Consider the following 27,756-nt stretch of genomic DNA (forward strand, 5'->3'; position numbering starts at 1 on the left):
AACTCCCTCAATTCATCAATAGAATCCATAGCAACAACGTCCAAGCCTATATCTAAATTTGGAACATGTACCAAAGGACACACGACATCATGCTTGACTATTAGGGAATACTCTTTTGATTTTCTAGCAAGGTTTAGACCCAAGAAGCCCAAATCATTTTCTTCAACATTAGGCAATGCATTCCCAAAATAAGGGAGGATATTTTTGGACTAACTATAGGTCTTATCTTTGAAATCCCGATATGAGTGACAAAAAAATGCCCAATTTTTATGGTAGTGAGAGAAAATCAATGAGGAAGACTTGATAAGATAATGGATAATTTTCTTCCACATGCTTAGCTTGGAGTAAAGCTTAATAGAATCTGGAAGAACCTTTCCAATCTAAACACAAACACAAAATCTGGCATAACCAACCATGTAATGTCTTTAGTTGCTCTACCAATTGCTAAAAAGGAACTAAAAATATTAGCAATACCTCTAAAGATATCTTCATCCCAATATTCCAAAGGAAGTGCTGGGAGACTCACTCAAATAGGAAACTAGTACTTTGAAATTTTCCTTGGACGCAACAAATCCATGAGCCTATCTTCTCAAAAAGAGAACAAATTTGCAAAAAAAACTAAGACCCACCAAACAATACACACTTTCTCTCCTCAAAGGATTGGAAGGAGAACATAAAGAACCTGCAAGAAAATTAAACAAGTGTAGAAAATTGCAAAGAAGAACAATAGCACATAACACTCAGATTTACGTGGAAAAACCTGGCAAAATATACCAGCAAAAAAATCACAGACAAATTGTCTTTCGTATTGATTCTCAGGAATTACAGAGTTACAACAATTTCAAAACTGTACATCAAAACATGACTCCGAGCAGCCTAAAACAACCGAGTTGCAAAGTCCTACTTGAAGACAATTTCGTAAATATAGTAAGAATAACTCGAACAACTACATGTAAAACATATGTCAAAATTACTATTTATAGAAAGTTTCCTAACAAACAAAACTTTCTATTAATAGTAAGTCTCAAAAGAATTTGCAACCCATGATGACTCAATCACTGCAATCTACAGGAATCCAAGATGATTCAATCACTGCAAGCTAAGAGCCCAATTTGGACTTCACATTCCAACAAAACTCATCCGACATCACATATATCTAAATCTGACCAACAACACCTTATTTTTCGAAGCCCAATACCCCAATACCAGACAACACCAATATTTGGGCAGAGCCAAAGAACCTCCCAATGAGAGCATTCTCCAAGAAAGCAATGTCTCTATCCACCAAGGCATCAGAAATCCTTTAGCATGAGCTAACAACAGACACACATCATTAGTTTTCCATGCTCAGTGTAGCACCATTAATGTATGAGCAGGATTAAAGCTTGACAAGGCTTAAGACGCTTTATCTATTGACAAAATAATGTCATATCGCTAAATTTTTTATGCCCTCACACAGAGCTCACATGACTTCTTGTTGTTACTTCAAGGCGACTTTGTGATCAATTTATAATGCACGTACGTGCCTAAGATTAGATTGAACAGTTGAAGGGATTAGAGATATGTTCACGGGCACTTTATGTACTGTCTATATATATATTTTAAGTTCCAAACTTGTGGTCCCTGTAAAAGACAACCAGTGTAAATGTCTAGCTGGAATTTACTGTCTCCTTTTGATGAGATTGGTGGTTCAGAAAAAAACATGCTTTATTTATCTTTTTGACTGATTTTCTCTCGTTTGATGTATGACAAACATTTACCAGGCAAAACTTAGTGCCTTTCTTTCAAGTTGGATTTGTGGGTTCCAATGGTTCCTATGAATGAACGATTGGGCTGCCATGAGTTTTGGATTTAATCATCCATATTTTTCTCAAATTTCCTTTTTAAGACATTCACTATTGGGTTGATAAGTGTTGTGACATTTTGTTTTTTAGTTTATATTTTAAATTATTTTTTGGGTAGGGTGTTATCAATTATGAGCATTTTGATGATAGAATATCTTTTTGTTTTTTTTTAAAGTGTATCTTTTTGTTTATGATTTTTATTGTGAGGTTCACAATTGAATATGGAAATGAAATTAAGAATTAAAGTTGATGTTTTGCTCTTAGTTTCTAGTTTTTCCTTCCGGTTGGTGGTTTATGTTTGCTTACAAATTGTTGTTGATCTAGCTGTTTTTGGTATATCTATTGTGGATGTGCTGATAAGACTCCGGGTTGTGATTGGTATAGAGACAACATCCTCATTTTGTTGCTTTCAATATCGAAAAAATAAAGAACATAAAAATATTGGTATTGACATGTTGTGATGGTTAGGTTGTGGTGGTGTTGTTCTTGCCATCAAGATTCAAACTTTGGATAAGGTATCCCTTTGTATTCTATATTGATTACATTATTTAGAAAAAAAATATGAGTATCTTTATTCTTTTAACTTCCACACCCACTTTTCTCATAAAAACCAACCATTAACTACCCAAGAAAATCTTTAGACTATTAAACTATTAAACTATGAATATTAACTAACTATAAATGAACACTTTAGATCATTAACCTAATACTTCATCATCAGACCTAGAAAGCTACTACTTCATGAATAATTGCACTATACACTCGTCCAATTAATATATAAGTAAGATGTATTTCTAGATAATTACAATAACATGTGTTTGAGGCATAAAATATTTAAAACATATTTCTATTACATTTTTAGAATATAAGTTTTCGTTAGAACTTATATAAATATATTTAGTAAAAAGAGATGTGTACCTAGTTATAATCTAGGTCACTTGAATAACTTTCTAATTTAAATTTGGTGGAAACAATTTATTTATTTATTTTTCTTATAGGAAACCCTTTTCACTAAGTTTAATAAATATAAATATTTAAGATTTTCTTATAGTTTTTATTTTATTTTTCAATTACACATACCAATGATATTCTTTGTCGTAGCATATATTTGAGTGGTTAGATCCATTGTAAATATATTGCACTTCATGCTTATGAACACTAAAAATATTCAATTAAAATTTTATAAACAATTTTTTAGAGTGATATATTCTTACAAGATAATTTAAATTTAAATTTATTATTTCGATAAACAATACATTATATCTAAACCAAAAAAAAATAGTTCATTATATAAAACAAACACTACATTATATAAATCACATGAAAAAACAATTCAATGTCTAATATATACTATCCATACATTAGATATCATAGCAAACAACTAGTAAGAAACAAATCAAAAAATAGTCCACATAAATGTAATGGGTAGTCAACAATCATAAGTTAATTCAATCAAATACATAATAAAATTAAAATCATTAAACTGAAATTAATAAATAAGTCAAAGAATGTTGTTGATGTTGGGATTGCAAATGATTCGTAATAGTAATTTATGTAGTGTTGTGTCAAAATTTAGAAATCAAGATTACTATCTTATTGTGATATTAAATGATATAATTTGTTTGTATAAAATGAACAAACAAACCACAAAAACATTTGCAGATAAATAATAATTACTACATAAAAATATTAATTATCATTTTAAAATTCAACACATTCTATACCATTAGAAATAAATTATATATCACTGGTATCTTCCCATAAGTTTTGAAAAAAATCTAAAAATTAATATCTTACTTTCATACTTTTGAAGATATTTGTATATTACAATTTACAACTCATTATTATTTATATAATTTTCTTCAAAAATAATTTTTATATTAAATGTTTTTAATCTACTCACAAAAATGTGTGGCCGAATAAAAAACTAATAAAAAACAATAATTGTCGAGTACAAAAGCTATGAATAGAAAAGTGATTGAATCACACTTTAAAAAAAAATCATTAAAAGGTTCACTAGGAAATCCCCTTGATTTTGTCGCTTTAAAATAAAGCAAGAAGTATGACTAGATATCCAATAAAAGATCACTTTTGTGCCATATCTGATAAGATCGCCGTAAAAGTCAGTTTAACTTTCGGACAAGAAAATGGGAAAAGAAATCCTGCATGCAAAAGCACGACAAAGTTTTCAATCTAATGTAATTTGTTCATCACTCAATAAAAATAATAGAAAGTTATACTATGTCTTTTAATATTTTATTCATTACGCCTATCATGTGAGTTTTGTTTTCTTCGAGTAAGTAACTACTAAAAGACATAATCCTTCTCATCTATTCCTTTATGAATTATGGTAGAACAGATTTTTTTTAATAGATAATTATTTAGATATTATTGTTTTTTTTAATTTTAAATTTGTTTTATAGATCTTTTGGTCATTTATTATAGTACGTGGAAAGAAGATTTAGAAGATGCGTTATAGAATTAACTTTAGTAAGAATAGAGAATTGGGACATCAAATTTTAAATATTTAAGGTGAATCATAAATATTATATAATTAATATATTTTTAATTTTTTAATTGAAATTGTTAAAACTTTTAGAATGAATGCATGCATATATAAACTTTAAAGGTTATGATACTCATTAAGTAGTATTTGTTTAAATTTCAATAAAATTTTTAAGTTAAATTTTTTACATTAATTGTTTTTTATTAATAAAGCAGTGAGAACAAGGGCACTGATCCTTTACATAGCATAACTATTAAAAACTATAGTGCAGAAACAACACTATAACAACATTAACAACAACTAACAACAAAAAGAGACCAAGTTTTTATAAATCATAAACAACAATAGAAAACACAAAAGCAAACTATAGGGGTGCCTTGCACACCCCAGTGGCATCCATGACACTGTTCCATTTATTGGACAGGAACTTGTAAGGGTCCCTAGCCTCCTTCTTATCCTCCTTTGTGCCCGTAGTACATTCCCTCACTAGAGAGAGGGTGAGCGTTGATCTGTGTAACACCTGCAAATGAAATTTGTTAAGGCCTGTCATTTGGGCATCCCAAACCTCAATATTGCTCTTGAGCCGGTTGACATCGTCCATGATAGCCTGCAATTCAAGCATGAGGGCCAAGTTATCAATCCTCTGCATGATGTCCAACACATCCGTGTGCAACTTTTCCATTTGTTGCAAAGTAGGGACATCCTGGTGGTTCACAACAGCCATGTCATCCGTAGTCTTTCCTATCTCCTTGGGCACATCTCCAGTAGGGGAGATGTCAATGTCATTACCCAGGCCCATTAGGGGGAGAGATTGCATCACTTGTTCCACCATCTTTAAATCCAGGTCCAAGTTACCAAAGTCCAGGGCTTTGTTATCAGAAATTTCCTCACCCATGACACCCTTAGTGCCCATGTTCATAGGGGTCGTATCCTTAACATCAATAGGGTCTCGGGTTTGCATCTCAGAATTACCCATGTTAGCGGCACAACAGTGGTCAGAACCATGGGGTCCCTAGTCATATCCACATCCACAACATCCCTATCAGGGTCCCCCATAGTGGTATTAGGATCCTCTCCCTCCTTGTTCCCAATGGGTCCTCCTCTGAGTCAATATTATCGATCGCTGGGGTCTTCTTCTTGCAGCTTTTGGAAGCTAGTCTGGAGGATCTCCTTTTAACCTCAGAATTAGGGGAAGGATTGTCATTCTCAACATCCTCAGAGGATGAATTTTCATCAAAGACAATATGTTTCCATTTAACAGGGGTTTTGCCTTTTCCCTTGGATAGGGAGCGGGAAGCGCTGGTAGAGGCTGACAGAGTCAAACTAGGGGACACCGCAGATAAGGAAACATTAGAGGCATAAGCAGGCATAGACATGGTGGCCGAAGCAAAGCCTTCATGAGGATACTGGAAAGATCCGGGGAAGGCCATAGATAGGGCGACAAGCTGCTGAGGAATAGGCATGGGGGGCTGAGAGAGCGAGAGGTTCTGTGGGGGGGGCAAAGGGCCTCATGAAATTTATATAGCCTGTAAATGAGGCCATGGTGAAGGAGGTAGGGTGGCTTATCATCATGCTTGGGATCCATGGTGTCTTTAACAAAGCTTTCAATAGAGTGCAGTAAATAAAAGGGCAAACAGAGCAAATTATTATTGCACAAATGATTGAGAAGGGGCAAATGATAGTAGTAGAATACCTTGTACTTGCCCTCGAGAGTGAAGTACTTCATTATCATAAGGCATATCATGTTCCATGGGTGTTTGAGCTCCTCCCGAGCAAACCCACCTTGGAGTTGACAGGTTCTTCACGGTTGCAGAAGAATCATTTCAAACCTTCGCTATTGGCAACATGGTTGGTACATTTCCAGCGTCGGTCGTCAAGGGTCAGCTTTGTAGCCTGGGCAATAGTCTCCTTAGAGACATCAAAGGAAATGCTGCCCACTGAGGCACGCCTCCTAGACCAGGAGGAGGCAAAAGTAGCCAAGAGTTGTTCATCGTGGCCCTTCAGACATTCCAAAAAATTGGCAACCCCTCCTTCAACGCAGAAATTCGAGATCAAGGGGTCATTTTTGAAATCATCTAGATTATCTGGTTTGTATCTAGCTCTGTCGCTCCCCATATCCTCCACCAATAGAGCTTCTCTAGTCATGAAAAAATTTTCACAGAGAAAGTTGCAGAGACCCTTTGAGAAGCAAGCCAAGAAAAGATAATGGGAAGTGTGCGAGTCTGACATCAATAAATGAGACATGAAATTGGGCGCATGGGAAAAATTGAAATCACTTTTAGAAATGATCTCCTAGTTACAAGGCATGAAGAGCTAACAAATACCAGTGGCAACCAACACATTACCAATCCAATCATACCTCATCATGATGTTGTAAGCCCAAAGGAATTACCAACACAACAACACGTCCATCACCGCCAGCCTAGCCTAATGAGTCACCACCACATCAGAAAAGATCGAAGGGATATTCTCAAATTTTGAATTATGAAACCAACACCTCTAGACTACCCCAAGGGAAGAGAGGAGAGTAAGGAGAACATATACTGGGGAATATATAAGCCATTCTTTTGTTAATCATATGTAGCATTATTCTATAGTTGGTGTGACTCAATAAGTGATGCTAAAAAGCCTTTTTTTTGTATTGAAAAAATATAAGAAAAACATTACAAAGGAGGGTTGTTAGTAAACAACCAAGACGAAGAACCATATCACTAACATTGGTTCAAACAACTCAAACTACTAATACAACTTACCAAAGGCCTATAGAAAGAGTTGTTCAAAACCAAACAACAAAACACATAGCAATCCAAAATTAAAAAAACTTTGTAGCTACCTAAAACAAATGCCATCTTCTTTGTGTAGTTGAAGCAATTGGAGTTTGATCTTGTCCAAAAGAAGGTTGTTCTTAGCTTGGTCCATGGAAGGCCCTTGCAGTTGAAAATCAAGTCAGACAATTTGAAACAATATGTGAGAGTAAAATTTTAAAATGTATGCTTCTTGGTGAACTTTAAAATGCAAGAATGATTTTTCGATTCTTTGATGCTAAAGAGTGTTGATAACATATTTCTTGATAGCCAAAAAAATGCTATTGAGAAGGAGAAGCTCAAAAACCATGATGGAAACCACCATAAACTTTGGGGTAAAATTGTAATTTTTTTTCCTTAATATTTTAGCACTCTTTGCGATTCTTAATCCAACAATGGAAAAAAAATATCCTTACATAGGACCGAATATTCCATTATATGCACACTTTTTCTTACAAAAATGAGATGAACCTTATTGTGTGCTCTCTTCTTGAGAAGTGCCTTGAATTTAATGTTTTTCTTCTCTTGTTATGTTTCTTACCATAAAGTATAAGTTACTTAATTTACTATATTATCAAATTAGAAGTGAGATTAATTATGTGAATTGATTGTTTTGCATTATAAATTGTAGACATGATTAATAATCAATATAAATATAATTAATCTAATTATAGAAGTAACTATTAAAAAGCCATCCTAAATATGAGTTGAAATAAAATCACGAGTTGAAATCATTTTATAATCAAATTAATTAATTGTGAAAGTTATTAAATAAATGTCATGAATTTGTAATAATAAGATGAATTAGTAGCAATCTAAATAATAATAATCAAATGAAAAACAAGTACTTAAATTATTATAATCTAAATAATTGAAATGCTGTTCTAAAAATGAAGATTAAACTAAATAAATAAAAATATACAAAAATAATCCAAGACCAGTCAATAAAAGTATACAATATTGAATTTTTCTTAGCCTTGTAATCTCCATTGTCATGAAGCTCCCGTAGTATAGCACAACTTTCTAACCCTTGTGAGATCTTCACTTGTTCATGAGCCATGGCCTAGAATAGCACATTTTTTTAGCCTTGTGACTCCTTGTGGACATGGTTCTTAATTAGTATTTGATGAGCTTACTATTCCTCGAGGTCATGTTTTGTATGTTTGAAACATGAATCCTAGTAAGTATTTGAGGTTATTACTAATCCTAGATGTCACGTCTTGTGTTTTTATATGGTTCCTAGTAAGTTTTTACAAATCTTAATATTCCTAGATGCCATACCTTTTTGTTTTGCACTCTCCATGTGTGTTATCAATTCTAATTGTTTTGCTCACTCTGTACTTTCTTTTTATCTTGATATTGTAGATTGGTAAGATCATGTCTTTGGGGCTACCACCTTGCCAAGATTGGTGGTGTCTTGTCTCTTTAATGCTTTAATAAAAATTCTTTAGCTTCTCTATACTTTATTAAGATTATGAGCATAATTTCATACTCTTGCTAAAGTGGGGGTTAATTATATTGTAGTAAAATGTATCCTTTTACACTATCACACAATTTGGACCCACGTTGGTGGTTGTGCCTAATGTGTACCTAATTTATGCCTTATTGTGTTTAGTTTTAGGATCATTTTTGTTAAATTGGTGCTTTCTCCTATTCGTGACCTTTTCCCCATCTCAAAATACTAAGATTAGGGTGCCTAGTTCCCTCGTCCAGGCAGTTAGATCCCAAATTTTGAAATATTAATGTCAACTTTATAAGTAGTGATAATTTTCCCTCCAAAGTTGGCCCTCCTAAAAAATTAAATTAAAAAATGTGCAATTTGCATATAAATACAACTCCCTCACTTATTTCAAATCCTAGCTAATTAAGTCACACAATTCAATTTCTATTAAGCACAAGCAATCCAATTGAGCACTGATCTATAATCAAGGAGTCAATAATTCAAGCATACATATTTTCTACAAAGACCATGCTCAATAACGATGTGTTCCTTCATGATGAAGACATGAATTAGCATCTTCTAACAATATTCAAGCCTTATGTGAGACTTCATACCAAGGGTTTCATGTTTAAGGTAATATTTGTCAATTCAAGCATTTTCAATATTGCTTTAGCAAGGAAAAACTCTCTTTTACATCAATCATAGTTTTTGTGGAGGTGGGAACACCAACATGGGGTTTGAATTAAGAAAGCCCCTACACAACACCAACATGGGGTTTGAATTAAGCAAGCCCCTACACAACACAACCCTTCTTCCCCATTTTTTTGTATGTGCGGGTTCCAATATGACAATAGAAAGTGTTACAGGAGCACATAACAAACAATGACAAACATTCCCAAATTTTGAATAGGAAAAAAAACCTATACTAGGGTGCCCAACACACATATCTAATAATTTTTGGATAAATTTCAAAGACAAAAAACTATAGGACCGCTTGATTGCATTTCTACTCCTTTCTGTTTGCACAGAAACCCTCAAACTAGGACACCCAACATACCAGTCTGACACTTTTAGGCCTAGTTTTTAGTCATAGGTTCCTTTTTGTGCCCTCTTTCTAGATCTGGCCCACTTTGTTGGCTTTTTGTTCTATAAGTTATTGTTATTTCTTAAAGATCATTTTCCTATCATTGAACATAGATCTTAAACACACACTTCACAATCTCAAATCCAACCCCAATGTTCAGCTCTCCCATTACTACTACAGTTGAACCTATTTGTGTTCCAATGCAATGTAATGGAGATTTTAAATTGTAGTTTATATACATATGCTTGGGATCTCATTTGTGAACATGTAATGTTTATTGGCCTTGATAATCACCATTTGTTTATGCATCTTCTTTATAGTAGATGAGGCATAATCAAAATCATTGTTCAATTTAGGATCCTAAATATATGCTACCACAAACATGAAGTGAATTGGAATATTCAACTTTGCATCCTCACCCATCACCTAGCACAAAGTATGATATGTCTTGATAAAATAATATTCAGAAGTCTCAATATTGAAAGAAACTTTTTCATTTTGTGTAATTCTAATAGGCCTTTTTGTATAATCCCTTCACCTTAAGATTGGGGATAGACACTTCGCTATATGATAATTTATGGATTTAATTTTATCCTTGAAGGAATCAAAATTTATAACATTAGTAGTTGTCAAGTTTATACCAAACACATTTGAAATGAAATATTTTTAAAATCTTACCATCTTCGCACCATTTGCTACCAATACTTTTCTGCTTTGTGCATCATACCTCTTGGCATTATCTCTAATAAAGTTAACATTGATGAAAATAATTAGCCTCATGAGTTTTGGGCATTATCCATAGGAAAGTGGACATTCCTTTTTGTGTACTAATGTTCAAACAGAAACCAACCAGTGATTGATATGTCTACATATTTGCACCCTCCTACACTATCAATGAGTCTATCTATTATGCCACATGATCCACACACATTTACAAGTCCCTTCGATTATCTCACGAATTGCATAAGAAAGTCCTCATTGAGTCCTTGCTTTGAGGTAGATGGTTGACCAATTGAATAACTCATTTTACTCAATTACAGAGGTTAGAGTTTTTCCTCACATTTAGGGTTTGAAAATTCTCTATGATTTCACCTTTTCTTTGCACAAATTCATCTTATACAAGTTAAGAGTTAGAGAATGCATTTTTTTTTTTCAAAAATTGAACATAGAATAGCCACTTACTTTTCTATCTTAGCAAACTCTAGTTTTGTTGTAGATGTCATAGAGAGCACTATTCACTTGAATATTCTAGGTGCAAATGAAAGTAGATGTTGAGATGATCAAGATGTGGTATTATTTTAGTGGGTTAGAATTTGTTACCAGTAACATTCACTTCTACCATTACTACTTGTGTTCTCAAACAAAATGACTTCAATTATCGATTCTACAAGTTTGAATGTAGGTTGTTGATTTTAGTTTGGCACGAAAATATTGATGGTTTTGATTGGTCTGATGAGATTTAAATAATTATTTGTATGCATTGAAAATTCAAGTCCAATCATATTTTTTCAATTGAGATAAATTTCCATCTTGGTGTATAGTAGGTTTTAAAAATGTTATCATTTTGTAGTCTTGCACTCAAAATAGGGTCTTGCATTTCTAATGTCATTGACTTGTGCTAATTCTTTCCTTGCTTGAGTGATTGTATTGGGAATTCGACATGTTGTGTCAACCTACATTAGTGCAACACTTATTCATATCTAGCACAAATTATCTACACTAGTGTGTAATTAATCAAAAACTGCTTAGTCAAATTGTCCACTTACCCCATGTCCCCATGCGGTTGCTAAAGTCTATTTTCTGCTTATTTTTAAGTAGTGAAAGTGTTCCCATGCAATTTTTTAATTATGGGGGAAGGAAAATTTGGAATACTCTCTTCCTTTTGTGGAGTAGCTACTGCTTAATAGTTAAAAATTAGCTGAAAAAAAAAGGAGGCGTTGGAAATAAGAAACAATTGCTTATTAAGAAAAATGACATATGGCTTCACCAATTTTTTTTCCTCTCCTTTATATTTTCCTTAAAGTTTGTTTCTAAATTTTATTTATAAAAAATATTATTTAAAATTTCATTTAAAAGTATCATTTAAGAGGTTTGCTTAAAAATAGGCAGCAATTTTTTTATCCATGGGGTCACCAACTCCACAAATTGTTGCACAAAAAGTGGAGTAGCAGCTGCTAGCCAAAATAAGCTAAGCAATTGCATGGGGACCTTCCCTTTGTTGGCCTTGTAAAGAATTAGGTCCTGCTAGAAAAAAATGACACCATCACATAGAAGTATGGCTTTGACAAAGCACTCATATTTGGAGCCTATAAAAACACACTATGTCACCACATTTCATCCCCACATTAGCCCTATAATAGACCAAACTTAGGAAAAGTTAAAATCAAATAGGGCTAGTCAGTAGGTAGAGAGTGGGGTCGATAATGGACGTTGTAAAAGGCTTACATGTTATAACTTAAAATTGACCACTAGGTATTGCAATTCACCAACAAATTATAGCAAAAAAGGAGCTGAGGTTTCAAGGCGTCTGCTAAGGGTTTTAGGGCCTTCATTCTTAGGTAAAATTTAGTAGGGCTATGCAAGATGAAAGGACTTAAAATTTTAGTAGGATATTACCAAGGCTTAAGTTATGAATCAAGTAATTAATAATGAGTGGTAAAAATTCAACATCAAATTAGAACAAAATGGCAACATAGCCACGAGGATTTAGGGTTTTGGCTAGGGTAGAATAAAAGTCTTGTAATTAGAAAAATAAACCCTAACTTTGTAAGAGTTTACCCAATTGGTATGAAATGTCAATAGTTCCATCATCCTTGGAAAATGTACTTAGGCACTTAGGTTGTATTAGGAAAATAATGTGCAATATTTTTTATTCTCACCATTGTTTTGTAATACATTCATAAGGGATGAAGGGTTCCACTACTACTGGTAAGCATTCTTGTGCACATAAATATTAAATTGATATTTTCTAAATATGGATGCCTAGAATGGGATGGTAAAAGATAAGTGAAGAAGGAAACAAGTAAATTTTCGGACTATCCAAGTGGGCATTTGGAAAGATGAAATGTTTTTCTCTTGATATTACTTCATTTGTGAAATTTTATGTGATGTTTCATTTCCAAGTTTGAGTGCCTAGGTTGGAGGGAGATTTTTAGAGAAAAAAATATGTCCTTACACATTCATAGGAGAAATCAAAGGATGTGATGTTTAAAATGAAGATTCATATTTGGGTATTAATACTGGTGTACAAGAACTCTTTATAAATATGTAAATTCAACTCCTTAGATGTGGAAATGGGTGAAATAGTTGAAAGTAGAGTATTGCAAGTACAGGAACCTAAGAAGGAACATGTTGGAGCAAAAAGAAGTTGTTCAAAATTATATAAGTGCTATCATGTTGGAGGAAAATAGGAGAGCAAAAATGTGTGACACATTGTAATCTTGTTTTAAATATGATGCATAATTGGCCTCTCTTCTTGGTTGTTTTTTCATGAAAGGGTTTAACCACATAAATCCTATGTCATGTAATGATTTTTTGTAGCTAATTTGCACCTCTTTGTTTCTATATTATGGTGGCATTGCCTTGTATTTATTGTTGTTATAAGTTCACATAAGGTGGTGTTGTTAAGAATGTTATGTTGGCCAATTTTTAGCATAAAAAAGAAGATAGATCTAATCATGGTAATTCCATATTGTTACTTAATTTTGTATTTGCATACAAGTTTCAAATTTTTATATTGTAGTAATCTAAGCCTAGTATTTGTTACATCCCTCTTGTGCCCTAATATTTAATTATATTTTAATGAATTGATAAAAGTGATTCATAATGCATATGCGAATGATTTAGTTTAGAAATAATTAAGTTAAAATGAGCTATTTAATCATGTTTAAACTTGTTAGAGATAATGATGACATTTTAGACTAACTACATTGTTTCGACCTAGTGGATGTAAGGAATTCATTATCCTTTGAGAAGGGGGGGAAAGTATCATTAGGAATGGGAGGTAAGCAAGTTGATCGGTCAAGATTGCCATCTGAGTCTCCAAAACTTCAAGTGTGGTTCTGTCATGTTTTGTAGATTGAGCCTAGTGTTGTGTATTTGTGTCCTAGGTATCTGATTAAGTTGATTCAGGTTTGCTAGTGGAATGATTAGAATATCTTCTTGTCATAAAATCCTAGTGTCAACCTTAGTCATTGGTTAACCAATCTCATCAAATAATGGTATTAATAATCATTTTGTATTTTACCTTAAGTAATTTAAATGTGATATATTAGAAATATAATGACAATGATTACTATATGGAGGATGTATTTATATAGACACACACACACACACACACACACACACACATCTATATATATATATATATATACATGTGTGACATATTAGTGTGGCACAAGTATACATATATATATACCTATGTATAATATGTACTTCATGTTGTATGCATCATGATCATGAAGTATCATTATTGATACTAGAAGAACTTGTCAATAAAGTAATGCATGGATATAATGGCCCAAGGCCATGCTCACTTATGCGAGCAACTTCTTTATTTCAAACTATAGAGGGGAAAATTAGATTTGGCAATTTGCAACATAGAAGGGAGAAATCGCCAAATCATTTTTTCTTAAAAACCCTTTACATTCAAAAGAGGGAAGGGAACCCACTAGATTCAATCATAAATTAGATTAAGGATTGAATGTTGAATGGATTGATTAATTGTTGTGTTTTTTCCTCTCTTTTGTAAGTTGAAATGCTCATTTAAGGTAAAGTGTTGAAAATGTTCAAAGGTTAAATTGAGAAAACAATGAGCTACAAATGTGGGATTTTTGTGTGCACCTAGATCTGAGCAGTATAAGTTGAGTCAGATTCGACCCTTGAAAAAGATCCTAAAAATTTGGGATCAAGACATGGCACTACGTTCCTCCAAACTTTTCGTACGCCGAAAAGGGTTGATTCATCTTTGTGAATGAAGCTTACTTTGAAGAGTGCAACTTTGTATCTATTTCCTACACACAGAAAGAAAGGGAAATAGGTTAGGAATAGGGGCTTTCCTTAGGTCAAACCCTAGTTTTGGAATTAACCATGAAATTGAAATGACTGAAAGGAAAGGATCTCCTTTTGAGGGAGATGTTAAATTATGATTGAAAATTTAATGATGATACCTCCTTGTGAATTGTTGCTTTCCTCCACATGGAATATGGGTTTCATGAAATAGGATATAAATCTCCACTTCAATGCTTGAATCTTGACTTTATTTCTGATCCAAGGCCCGAGGGAAGACTGAAAATGCTCAATTGCTCTTGAATGCTTGATCTCATATGTGCTTGAATTTTCTCTTGGATGTAATGGATGTTCAAAAGAGAGGTGAAATCCTCTTTATATACTTTCCTGTTGAGAAAATTGATTAATTTTGTGACATGAACCAACACAAAGATGGAATTCCCACTCAAATTTGAAATGTGAAAATAGTTTAAAAGAGGCCCAAAAATGTGGGGGAGCATGGCATGGCACCATGGTCCTATTGAGGACCAGGGTGTCATGCCCTGGTCCTGCCTTATTTTGGGGCAAGGATCAAATGCCTTATGCAAAGGAAATTTTTAAAAATGATGCAATATGGAAGGGGCATGAGCATAATTAGGTCCCAAGTAGACCAAGGGGCATAAACACTAAGGTAAGGACCCAATGTAGTCAAAATTGCCAAGGGGTACAATTTTAGGACTCTACATTTAGCCCCCACTTTAGCGGGAGTATGAAGTCAATCTTACTTTTGGTAAAGTACAAAGGGTTCACATTGAAAAACTTTCACCAAGTCATCAAGTAGGCAAGATACACCAAGCCCCTAGTGGACTTTGGGATCTTACAACTTCAATGATAAGGTAAAAGGAAAGATCATGAGAGAGTGAAAGAGAGAATCATGACTACAAACTAGTAAGGTTATCTTACTATGAGTCATGAAAAGAAAAATACCAAAAATTACAGAGCAAAAGACAAAGTTTGCTAAGTAAATTTAAGTATCAAGATATGCAGAGAGAGAATCATTGAGTGGAGTGTATGCCCCCACATTAAAGTGATTGTGTGTGCCTTATTGGGAGCAATTGCTTTAAGGTAGGATACACCCAAAAAGACAAGCATATTATCACAATAATTTAGCCCCCAAGAGAGGAAAAATCAGAAGATAATGATCACAAAACACAAAGTGCAGGGTGGTTTCGTGTAACTTTGGAGTCAGTATGATTTTTATGATAACCAATGTATATTATGTGTATATATATGCATATAATTATCCTCATCCTCCAAAGAAATGAAACCACCATGGAAGAAGGGCACACGTGTTCCTTTTGAGTCAACATGGGAGAGACCAAAATAGATCTCAATGCTTTGCATCATCCTAAAGTAGACAACACTAGCGACAACAAATAGAAGAATGAGGAGACAAATAGAAGAAATTCACAAACAAACAAGAGAGGAGAGGGAGAGAATCTACGATGCTAATGAAGCTAATCAAGCACATAATCTGCCCCTTGATATTGATCATCATTGTTTCGGGAAGGTGGACAATATGCAAGAGGAGCAACATCAAGCACAATAGATGGAGCTATCACAAGTTCCAAACAAGGACCATGCTCTAATGATGAGTCACTTTGTCTGTTACTAGGAGCTAGGATTTATGCTTTTGAAAATTGTTTAGATAAATCATTGCCAACATTAACATATTCATATTCATTACCAAAAATATTAGGATCAACATTTTCATCATTAACAATATTATCACCTATTTCTTCATCAAGATTAACAAAATAAGGAGCTCTAATAGGAATAGAACTCAAACCATAAATTGTCTTAAGAATTTTGCATCTTGGAGATTTAGGTTGAACCTCTTCATTAGGAGAAGGTTGAATAAATGGAATTATGTCAACAATTGGTGTCTTGGGAGAAGAAGTGGTTTGAGAAGTGAGTTCACGAGATCTCACATGATGTCTTCATCGGTATTCTCTCACAAAATGGTTTTATTTAATTTTAGCTGAAGGCTGTGAAGGTTTAGGATCATCAAGTATAGGCTTCTTTTCTTATTTTAAGGAAAGATGCATAGGAGAAGGTCTTTTAGGTTGAACAATAGGAGAGGTTCGTCACTTCCCTTTGTAAGATGTAGGAGGTGGAGCCACACCATATAAAGGAGGAATGAGAGGTGTAGGAAGAAGACCAGGTCCATCATGAGGAGGAGGAATAGGTCTATCCTTAGGAGGAATGATATGTTTATCCTTAGGTTGATGCTTATGAGGAAGATTTTGTCTACCTTTGGGAGGAAGAATAGACTCATCCTTAGGGGAAGGAATGGATTCTTCCTTAGGAAAAAGAATATTGCTTTCCTTAGGAGGAAGGATAGTCTTATCTTTAGGAGAAGAAATAGATTCTTCCATAGGAAAAATAATATCTCTATTAGGAGGAAGAATGGATTTATCCATAAGAAGAGGCAAGTGATCATTGGGAGAAAGATTAAGTGTTGGGTTTCTAGGTTTACTCAAGGATAAAATCATCTCAGTTTTCCATTTTTGATATGATTTAAAGAGAGCATCACTTCTAGGTTGAAGAGGTTGGAATTGTTCAGACCAAAAATAGTCAAAACCAACATCTCCATGCCTCACCATAGGTTGATATATGCTATGATTAACAGTTATGATTCTATCATCATGAGGAAATTTCAAACACTTATGAATAGTAGAAGCGATCGATTTCATGGAAGAGAGCCAAGGATGTCCCAACTTTACATGAAATTGATCGGATGTGGGAACAATAGAAAAGACAACATCTAAGCATTTAGTGCCAACATCAATAGGAAGTGCGATAGAACCAATAGCAGGATGAGAGAAGCCATAAAAAACTCTAACTATCACATCAATGTCATCATATATCACTTGATGCAATTGCAAAGTATAAAGAAATTCTTTAGTTATCACATTAACCATGCAAGCTGTATCAATGAGCACTCCTCGAGAGGGTGTGCCTTTGATTTTCACAATGATCTAAAGTGGGCCATCAGGTTCTTCAATAGTCTCACTAGGATCAAATGTAATGCATAAGTCCTTAGGAGGTTCTATTTGATCTACAAGATTCACCACATTATTAGATTCAAGGCCAATATCATCGGGAGAGAAGGCAAGATGATCAGTCTCAATCACATTAGTGGAATGGGAAGGTAAAGTATTAGTAAAAATTTGAAGGTTTTGATTAGGAGGAGCTACTAATTTATTTCCTTTATCATTCACAACAACCACATATATGGTATTGTTATCAAGATTCAAGTCAAGTTAATCATACTCCTTAAGGAATAATACTTTTAAGTGTCATGACCAGGTTGACGATGGTATTAGAAAAAGACTTTGGAATCAAAGGTAGGTGGCAAAGGATTCATTGTGTCAATTGGTTTGATAGGGGGAAGTTTCAACACATTATTTTGAACAACTGAGACATAATACTATGCAAAGATTCATTAAGAGGAGTGAATTATTTTTTAAAGTATTTGTGGCTGCTACGTGAGTGTTGTTGTTGTCATTGAGTTTGATGAATCACTTAATCAGTTTGAACTTTGCAAAAGGTTGTTGAGTGCTTTCATTTTTATCACTCAAAGCCATTGAAGAGGATTGTTCCAATTGACTCACGGTAAGCTAATAATTGTGAAGTACTGCTCACAATTGTGTAAAGGAAGTAAACTTAGAAAATAGAAGTTTATCCCTAATCTATTTTTGCAACTTGAAAATTAAAATTACTTGAATATCTTGATCATGCATAGGAAAGGAAATTTGAGAATACAAATGCTTATATCTATGAATAAAATCAATCACTTTTTCTTTAATACCTTGCTTACAATGCATCAAATCAGTCAAAGTAATCTTAGGACCAATATTATTGTGAAATTGTTGAATGAAAGCATTAACCAATTGTTGAAAATAAGTAATAGAATAAGGAGGCAAAAATTTTTTTTGCAAATATTTATCCCTTAGTGTTCTAGTAAACAATTTAGCCAACAATATTTGATCATGAGCAAAGTCACTACATAAAGTTTGAAATATTTTAACATAAGTCAAGGGATCACCTTTTCCATTATAAAGCTCCAATTGAGGGACTTCTACATGTTTAGGAGGGACAACTCAGACAATGTCATTAGATAATGGGCTCGCTACATCAAATGTGGGTACACTATATTTAGATTGATTCATAGAAGCTATTTGTTGCTGCAAGAAAGACATTGTTTGGGTTAGACTATTGATAGTAGCTTCGGAAGAAGGATTGAAGTTGGACATGTTGGATTGAGGAGGAGTAACATTGTTGAAGGATGGAGGAGCTTGAGAATAAGAAGGGATATTGTTATAGGAAGAAGGTGGATCACTATGATAGGTAGGTATGGGAGATGATTGGGTAACAAATGGAAGACTCACGTGAGGAGGGATGAAATAATTATGATTAGAGGAATTTACCCCTTGACTAACAGTTGTAGGTATCACATTTTGAGTAGAGGTAGTCATGATGTTGGATGTAAATGTAGGAACACTAACCATAGGGGTAGTCAAGGGAATGGAGTAATTAACTTGACTAGGAGGTTGTGTGTAACCAAGGGCTTTAAAATAACTCTTCATAGGCATAATATTAGAATCAACAATATGAGCATTACCACACAAGATATCAACACCAAGTTTATCACTTTGAACCATTCTTTTTAATCCTTCAATCAATGGGAGAGATTCACTTTTCAGGTATTGTTGACTTATCCATTATTGAAGATTTTAAAATTGATAGCCAATCTTCTCCAATTGGTCAATAGAAACCCTAGTTAATGATTCCTCCACATCATAAGAATTATCTAAAGAATGAGGATAAATATGGACATTTGTAGGATTGGAAGAACCACCAATATCCTTATGGAATAAGTTATTCAAATTAGGCTCCATTTCCTCGGTAATTAAACCTTGGGAAGGTTTAATTATATAGCTTCTTCTCATAGTGATATAGGTTGGACTAATAGTGGTAAAACTCATGCACTAATGGAGGGAAATTTGAAATTTACAAAAAATATTAAATAATGCAAAATTTTAGAAAAAAAATGATTACTCAATTAAATAAGAAAACTGATTGAAAAGGTAGAGAACAATATGTGATCCCCTAGGAAATTGAAATTTTAAATTAGGGCTTTGCTAAAATAACCTCTTAATTTAAAGTTAAAATTACCCACTAGGAAATAGAAATTTAATTTTACAATTAGGGCTGAAAATAACCTCTTAATTTTAAAAATTTAAATTGAAAATGATCTAAAGAAAATTTAAATTTAAAATTAGGGCCTTGTAAAAATAACCTATTAATTTTGAGATTTAAATTTAAAAAGTGATGTTGGAATTTGGAAATTAAAACAATCAATTTAAATATAAAAATTAAGGCTCTCTTAATTAACCACTTAATATTAAAATTTAAACGTGAAATTGTTCACAAGAAAATTAAAATTAGGGTCTTGTAAAAAGAACCATTTTAAATTTAAAAATAGAACCAAGGTTGAAATTGAAATAATGAATCCAAAATTGGGGCTTTTCTAGTTAACCACTTAATTTTAAAATTTGAAATTTGATCCAAGATTACAAATTTGAATTTGAAGCCACTCTAAAACGATAAATTCAAAATTTAAACAACCTACAAGCTCAATTTTAAATTTTTTGAAAATTAGGGTTTTTGCAATTCACCACTTAATTTTCAAAATTTAAATGTGAAACTTGACTTGCAAGTGAAAATTTGAATTTTTGAAATTGAAAGATACTCAAATCTGAAACAATTAACCCAAATTATGCAATTCACAAGCTCGATTTTGAAAATAAAAATTAGGGTTTTAATGAAATTAACCTCTAAATTTTAAAATTTGCAAGGAAATTAAACTTGTAAGTGAAAATTTTAATTTTAATTTTAATTTGCATACACACTTAGATCTGAAAAAAAACCAGAAGCGAGCACAGGACATGTTGGGTTCACCAAAATATAGAGGGGAAAATTTGATTTGGCAATTTGCAACATAGAAGGGAGAAATCACCAAATCAATTTTTCTTAAAAACCCTTTACATTTAAAAGAGGGAAGAGAGTCCACTAGATTCAATCATAAATTAGATTAAGGACTGAGTACTAAATGGATTGATTTATTGTTGTGTGGTTTTTCCTCTCTTTTGTAAGTTGAAATGCTGATTTAAGGTAAAGTGTTGAAAATGAAGGTAAAATTGAGAAAATAATGAGCATGTGGGATTTTTGTGTGCACCTTGATCTGAGTAGCATAAGATAAGTTGGATTTGACCTTGAAAAACCTCCAAAAAATCTGGGACCAGAACGCAGCACCATGGTCCTCAGAACTTTCCGCACGTTGAAAAGGGTTGACTCGTCTCTGTGAATGAAGCTTATTTTGAAGAGTATAGCTTTGTACCCATTTCCTACACATAGAAAGAAAGGGAAATAGGTTGGGAATATGGGATTTCCTTAGGTCAAACCCCAATTTTAGAATTAACCATGAAATTGAAATAAATGTAATTGAAATGACTGAAAGGAAAGGATCTCCTTTTGAGGGAGATGTTGAATTATGACTGACAATTGAATGATGATACCTCCTTGTGAAGTTTTTCTTGTGTCCACATGGAATTAGGGTTTCATGAAATAGGATATAAATCTTCACTTCAATGCTTGAATCTTGACTTTATTGTTTCTCTAAGGCTTGAGGGAAGACTAAAAAAGCTCAATTGCTCTTGAATGCTTGAATGCTTGATCTCATATGTGCTTGAATTTTCTCTTGGATGTAATGGATGTTCAAATGAGAGGGGAAATCCTCTTTATATACTTTCCCATTGAGAAAATCGATTAATTTTCTGACATGAGCCGATACAGAGAGGGAATTCCCAATCAAATTTGAAATATAAAAATGGGTTAAAAGAGGCCCAAAAATGAGGGGGACCATGGCATGGCGCCATGGTCCTATTGAGGACTAGGGTGCTATGCCTAGGTCCTACCCTATTTTGGGGCAAGGATCAAATGCCTTATGCATAGGAAATTTCAAACAATGATGCAATATGGAAGGGGCATGAGCATAATCAGGTCCCAAGTAGGCCAAGGGGCGCAAACACTAAGGTAAGAACCTAGTGTGGTCAAAATTGCAAAGGGGTACAATTTTAGGATGCTACACAAACATAAATCTTTTGCGGTAAAATTTATTTGCCCACATTCTTTAAAGTGGTGGTAGACTTAATTAAATAAGCCACTAATCTCATAAGTTTTAAATAATGCAACTTGACGCCTAATGAAGAGGGATAAAAATTCCAAGTGATGCAATGATTAGTTTAATCGAATAAAACATTCAAACACTAAAATTTAAACCATTATACCTTGAAATTTTACCTTGTCCTTTGGATTGAGCTCTTGGTGAAGTTGAAGATGCATCCCTCTCCAACTTATTTAGATTATCTCCTTGTATGATTATGGATTGGTCTCCACACACAACAACTAAGATGATGGGATGGATGAATGAGGGATGGCAAGTGGATGATGGATAGGGATTATAGCTAAGTGGTTGTGGATGCAGCCTAAGTTGCCTATAATATGTTTGCACAAGAGATGATTTATAAGCATAAAAGAGTAGCATGAACTTGCATCAATTTCTCATATGGAATGAAGGGGAGGAGACCATAATTTATAGATTGGAAGGAGGAGGAATGGACGGTTGAGATTGAAAATCAATCAAGGGTTGAGATTGAAGGAGATAGATGAGGTGGATTGAGAGGACATGGTGTGGAGACCAAGATATTTTTCATAAAGGCATTCCTTGTCTCCACACTCCACAATGTGCATGGGGAAGATACCCTCAAATACATTGGAAAGACAAAAAAGAATTAAGAATTCCTTGGGGGAGGACAAGGGAATTAAAAATTTCTAAATAATGAGATGCATGGGAAAATGAAAAGGGAAAAGGAATTAAAAATTCCTTGGGAAGATGAGAGTGCATGGGGAAGAGAGAAATTTTGAAATCCTTGAAATGACCCAAGTTGGTGCATTTAAGGTTGGGGGTTGAGAGGGGGACAAGCCATTTATGACAATTAGTTGACTTGTGGCTAATCATGAGGTTTAGTCACTAGCAAATGATTAGAGGGACTGATTAAGTGAGACAATGAGAGATTAGGAGACAAGTGGAAAAGTTAGGAGGATTTGACAAGAGGAGAGAGAATGAGTGGAGGAATTAAAAATTTGGAAATAATATTAATGATGCTTCTAGAAGAATTAATTATCTTAAATGAGGATTAGAGGAAAGTGATTTGCAGGAATCACATAATTTAGTTAATTAATTTGAATTAATTAACTAAAGGGAATTTTGGAGAATTAATTGAATTGGATGACTTTAGAAGAATGAGAATAATTTGTTAGACACTTGATCAGTCCCATAGACACTGAGGGGGGGGTCAATCAGTGTCTATCCGGTTTACTAAAGGTTTAAACTTGTTTGCAACTTTACAACCCAGATTAATGTACTGGTAAACAAGCAATAAAGCAATAAAGATAAATAATAGTATAACCATCAATGCACACCATAACACAAATATTTTTGGCGAGGAAACCTGGTAGGGGAAAAACCTCAATGGGATTTGTGACCCACAATATTTACTCACTGGCCAATATGAATAAATATTACTTATACAATAGGGGCCTGCACATGCAGGAAGGCCAATAACCTAGAGTTCACTGCTCAATACAAAATAAGAGTCCCACTGACTACAAAATTGGATAATTAAATCCAATGACAATGTATTGCTCAAAATGGCATCTGCAATGCTAGATTCAGTATCGGTTTAAGCTATGTTAGATACCTATGCCATAAACCTTTCTTCGCTCTGCTATGCTCTTATTCGCTCATAAAATTATTACATCAAAATGTAGATACATATATTCGCTCTCATATACCACTTACATTCATTTCCTATACACACTTTTCTTACCTACAAAATGACCTACAAGATTTCATACATATATGAGTCTTTACAATACATCATGTTGGCTATACAATATAATTACAATACAAAACAATATAATTTCCATGTCGACTGGGAGTGCCGGTAGGATCTTCTGTCGGTGTAGACTAGGTGCCAGTGTGAATAATTTGTAGTGCCTGTCAGCGCCAGTAGATGATGTTTATTGCCGGTGTAACCTGAGAACCATGTTACCAGTTGGTTGCCATCAATGACAACATCAACTATTCTCATCTGAGTGTATAATGCCAACAATCTCTCCCTTTGGCATTGATGGCAACACTCATGAGAAAAATCCAAAAACTGATATCCAAAAATGTAAAGACGTAAATTTATCTATTAGACACAATCTACTCTTTATTCATAAATAAACTCATATGTCAATTAAAAAGTCTATTTCATACATTCAATAAGGAAATATCAATAAGTTGATAGAAGAATCATAGATATACAATTTTCATTTAAAATGAAAGATACAAATTTCTCAATATATAAATCCTTATTCCCTTCTTAGGCTTTCATATAGCCTTAAGTAATATACATATAGAAAGAATGTGAGATACATCTGTCGATCTCCATTTTGAGTCACTTCCTTTCAGTCCTTTGAACGAAGACAAGAACAAGATTCAGGCGCTTTTTCCGCCCAACCTTGAAGCTTACACTTCCCCGAAATTCTTGATCAATCAAGAATACCCGACCCTGGACGAATTGTTTTAACCAAAGAAATCGAAAGGCAAGAGGGATTTTATGGTAGAGAGCATAAAATAAATAATTCCATCTATTTCTATGGATAATTCAAATAATTACTCGGCCGAGTATAATGCCATGCATAGCAAAATAAATAGTTGGAAAGAGCAACTATTCTCTCTAAGAATCCACATTCGGCACTCATCTCGAAAGGTAAGTTTCTATACACAAGCCTATCCATAGCTTGGTTCCCCCAAACAAGAATACAATTGAGAATACAATCTTTTGAAAAAAATAGAATAACATCTTCCCTATAACACTATTTCATCTAATTGAAGACAATCTTTCAAATTTTGGAAAACAGTAAAATTTCATAAGCAATTTTTCAAATAGATACAATTTAAAAGAAGGTGTGACACAAGTATGATTTTTCTTTCATATAAGGCATAAGGTATGAGAACACGTTTTTTAATTGAAAATATGAACTAATCATTTTGACAATTTTTTAAGCAATTAAATTAACTAACATATATTTCTCCTATGAATTCCTTTCATCTTTTCAAAAGATTAATAACACATATTCAGTAAACAAATAATATAGGGAAAATCATATAATAAATCGTACACTATATATAAAACTTTTAATTTCTCACTTCCTTATTTCAAATAATAACCAAAATAAAAGAGATTCCAACCTCTTTTCACTTGAAGCTGGTTCAAAAGATCTCTGCTGCGCTTTCTCCAAATAGATCTATGTGTTCCTTGAATTCTTGCAAAACTATCACCGATCTATAAACTCACTCTATTCTAAAAAAAACCCTCTTCTCTAATCCTCTTTCCTATTATCTGAATATCTTTTCTATTTTCTCAACTATTTTCCTCTTTCCTCTGTGTGTCTATCGTATCTCCCTTATGTGTTCATCTTTCTATCCTACATCTCTATTTATCCTAACTTTTCCTATGATCTCTCCAAAAATAGAGGCTCGGTTATGGTTGTTGATTTGAAGTCTTCTTTGCATTACGTTGAGTCTTCTTATTTAACTCTCTCTCTCAAGTCTACATGTCTAACAAAGATGGCAATTCTAGTTATTTTTTCTGCAGTTTAAGTGCATGAGTCGACTATGCATCAACTTCTTATCGTGGATATTCTAATTTATTTCTTCCTGCAGTTATATGCCTAAGATTGAGGTCTTCTTCTATGTTTTCACCATGGAAATTATCAGTCGATTCCAATCTACGTGGAATGAAGGAGTTGTCTGTAGTTAAGAGCATTTGTTAATCGGTGAATCTGTAGTCACCATTAGAGAAGTGTTTGCTATCTCGTGGCAGATTGTTCGCTTGGTGGAGGGGTCGACAAAGTTTAATTCAATTACAAACACTTAAGTGTTTGTCATGAGCGAGATTATCGCTCTTACTGCCAAGTTGATGTCATGACCTCCACATCATTGCAACCTCTAAGTTATGCATTAACCGATGGTCTTTGTGTCTAATCGACCACCCTATCGACACCTAACTAATATACGACATAGTCACTATCCTTTGTTTATTTCAAACCCGCCACCTTTCTTATATAATAATCAACTTTATTATAAGTTGCAAAGTAAATTTGAACTTAAACGGTTTTAGCTTTAATATATATATTCATAGTTTTATAAATGTATATTCATCAATACTTTATTGTGAATAATCATGTTTGTACAATAAAATAAAAATCACATAAGCATTATTCAACTTATAAATAATCATGTTAAGAGTAATCAATATAATTACGCATGAACCATAATTACCTACGTATATATATATATATATATATATATATATATATATATATATATATATATATATATATATATATATATATATATATATATATATATATATATATATATATATATATATATATATATATATATATATATATATATATATATATATCTGTGTGTGTGTGTGTGAGAGAGAGAGATTGAGTCCTAGTTAATGGAACCAATATACATATAAAATACATATAGTTATAGTATAATTTTGAAAACCAAACATTAAATATAGTTTCGCTAATTTACATATTTCTACACAAAGGACATTAAATCATAGAGTCACTATTTAATTCAAATTATTGACAATTTTTCACCCTTCAAAGACAAATAAAAAATAACGTTTGCCTTTACTCATAAAATCATTCATTAATGCAGACATAAATGTATATGCATAACTTCACTAATGTGGTGTGTGAGATTCCCTATTCTATCGAAGTCATTAGTTAAAAACAACTCTACTTGAGTCATATTCTCGCCTTCAACTTCGTTCACCTGTTCCTGCATCACTTGCACTCGAGAATTCATCAGCATTGACAATCCCCATAAGAGATATCGAATGACATATAAATTGCATGAATAAAATGCATACATCATTTTCTCACAACTAAATTATCATAAAAATAAATTCTCATTTATGTTTCAATTTCAATGCATAGATAAAAACTTACATTAAATACACATTATCAAGAATATAGTTTGTGAAGTATTTTCAGAGAATACTTGGATGATTTTGTTTTAATATTCATTGATGACATTTTGATCTATTCTAAGAATTAAGAAGAACATAAGAAGCACCTGAGGATAGTTTTGCAATGGTTGAGAGATCGTAAGCTTTATGGGAAATTCTCTAAGTGTGCCTTCTTTCAAGAAAAGGTGCATTACTTAGGTCATGTAATATCTACTGAATGAATTTCAGTTGATCCTGCAAAGATAGAAGCAATAGTAGAATGGCCAACACCTCAGAATGTTTATGAAGTACAGAGTTTTATGGGACTTGCAGGATATTATAGAAAATATGTGGAAGGATTTTCTAGGATAGCAGCACCTATTACTTCACTTCAGAAAAAGGAAAAAAGGTTTGAATGGACTGAGAAGTGTGAGGACTCATTTCATCTCCTGAAGAAGAAATTGACAACAACACCAGTATTAACTATACCAGATCCCAATGGACATTTTGTAATAATTACAGATGCCTCGAGTGAAGGTGTGGGAGCAGTGTTGATGTAGGAAGGAAGGGTGGTTGCATTTGAATCACGGAAGCTTAAGCAATATGAGATGAATTATGCTCCACATGATTTAGAACTTCTAGCTATTGTGCATGCATTGCAAATGTGGAGGTATTACCTTTTAGGGAAGCCTTTTGAGCTAAAAACGGATCATTTAGGATTAAAGTATATCTTTACACAACCTAACCTAAATGCAAGACAAAGAAGGTGGCTTGAATTTTTAAGTGAGTATGACTTTGGTATTGAATATATCAAAGGGAAGGAAAATAGAGTAGCTGATGCTCTCAGTAGAAGAAGACACCTATTTGCTATGGTTA

At 33.3% G+C, this 27,756-nt stretch overlaps 1 protein-coding gene across 1 annotated transcript; it reads left to right on the plus strand.

Moving 5' to 3' along the window:
* Positions 1–6,007: 6,007 nt before the first annotated feature.
* Positions 6,008–27,440, plus strand: LOC131859790 (uncharacterized). The gene is made up of 2 exons (XM_059213854.1): positions 6,008–6,437; positions 27,130–27,440. Exons 1-2 carry the CDS (start codon positions 6,008–6,010, stop codon positions 27,438–27,440), a joined length of 741 nt encoding a protein of 246 aa, XP_059069837.1.
* Positions 27,441–27,756: the final 316 nt, after the last annotated feature.

The sequence above is a fragment of the Cryptomeria japonica genome, chromosome 2 (genome assembly GCF_030272615.1).
Source record: "Cryptomeria japonica chromosome 2, Sugi_1.0, whole genome shotgun sequence".
Lineage (NCBI taxonomy): Eukaryota > Viridiplantae > Streptophyta > Pinopsida > Cupressales > Cupressaceae > Cryptomeria > Cryptomeria japonica.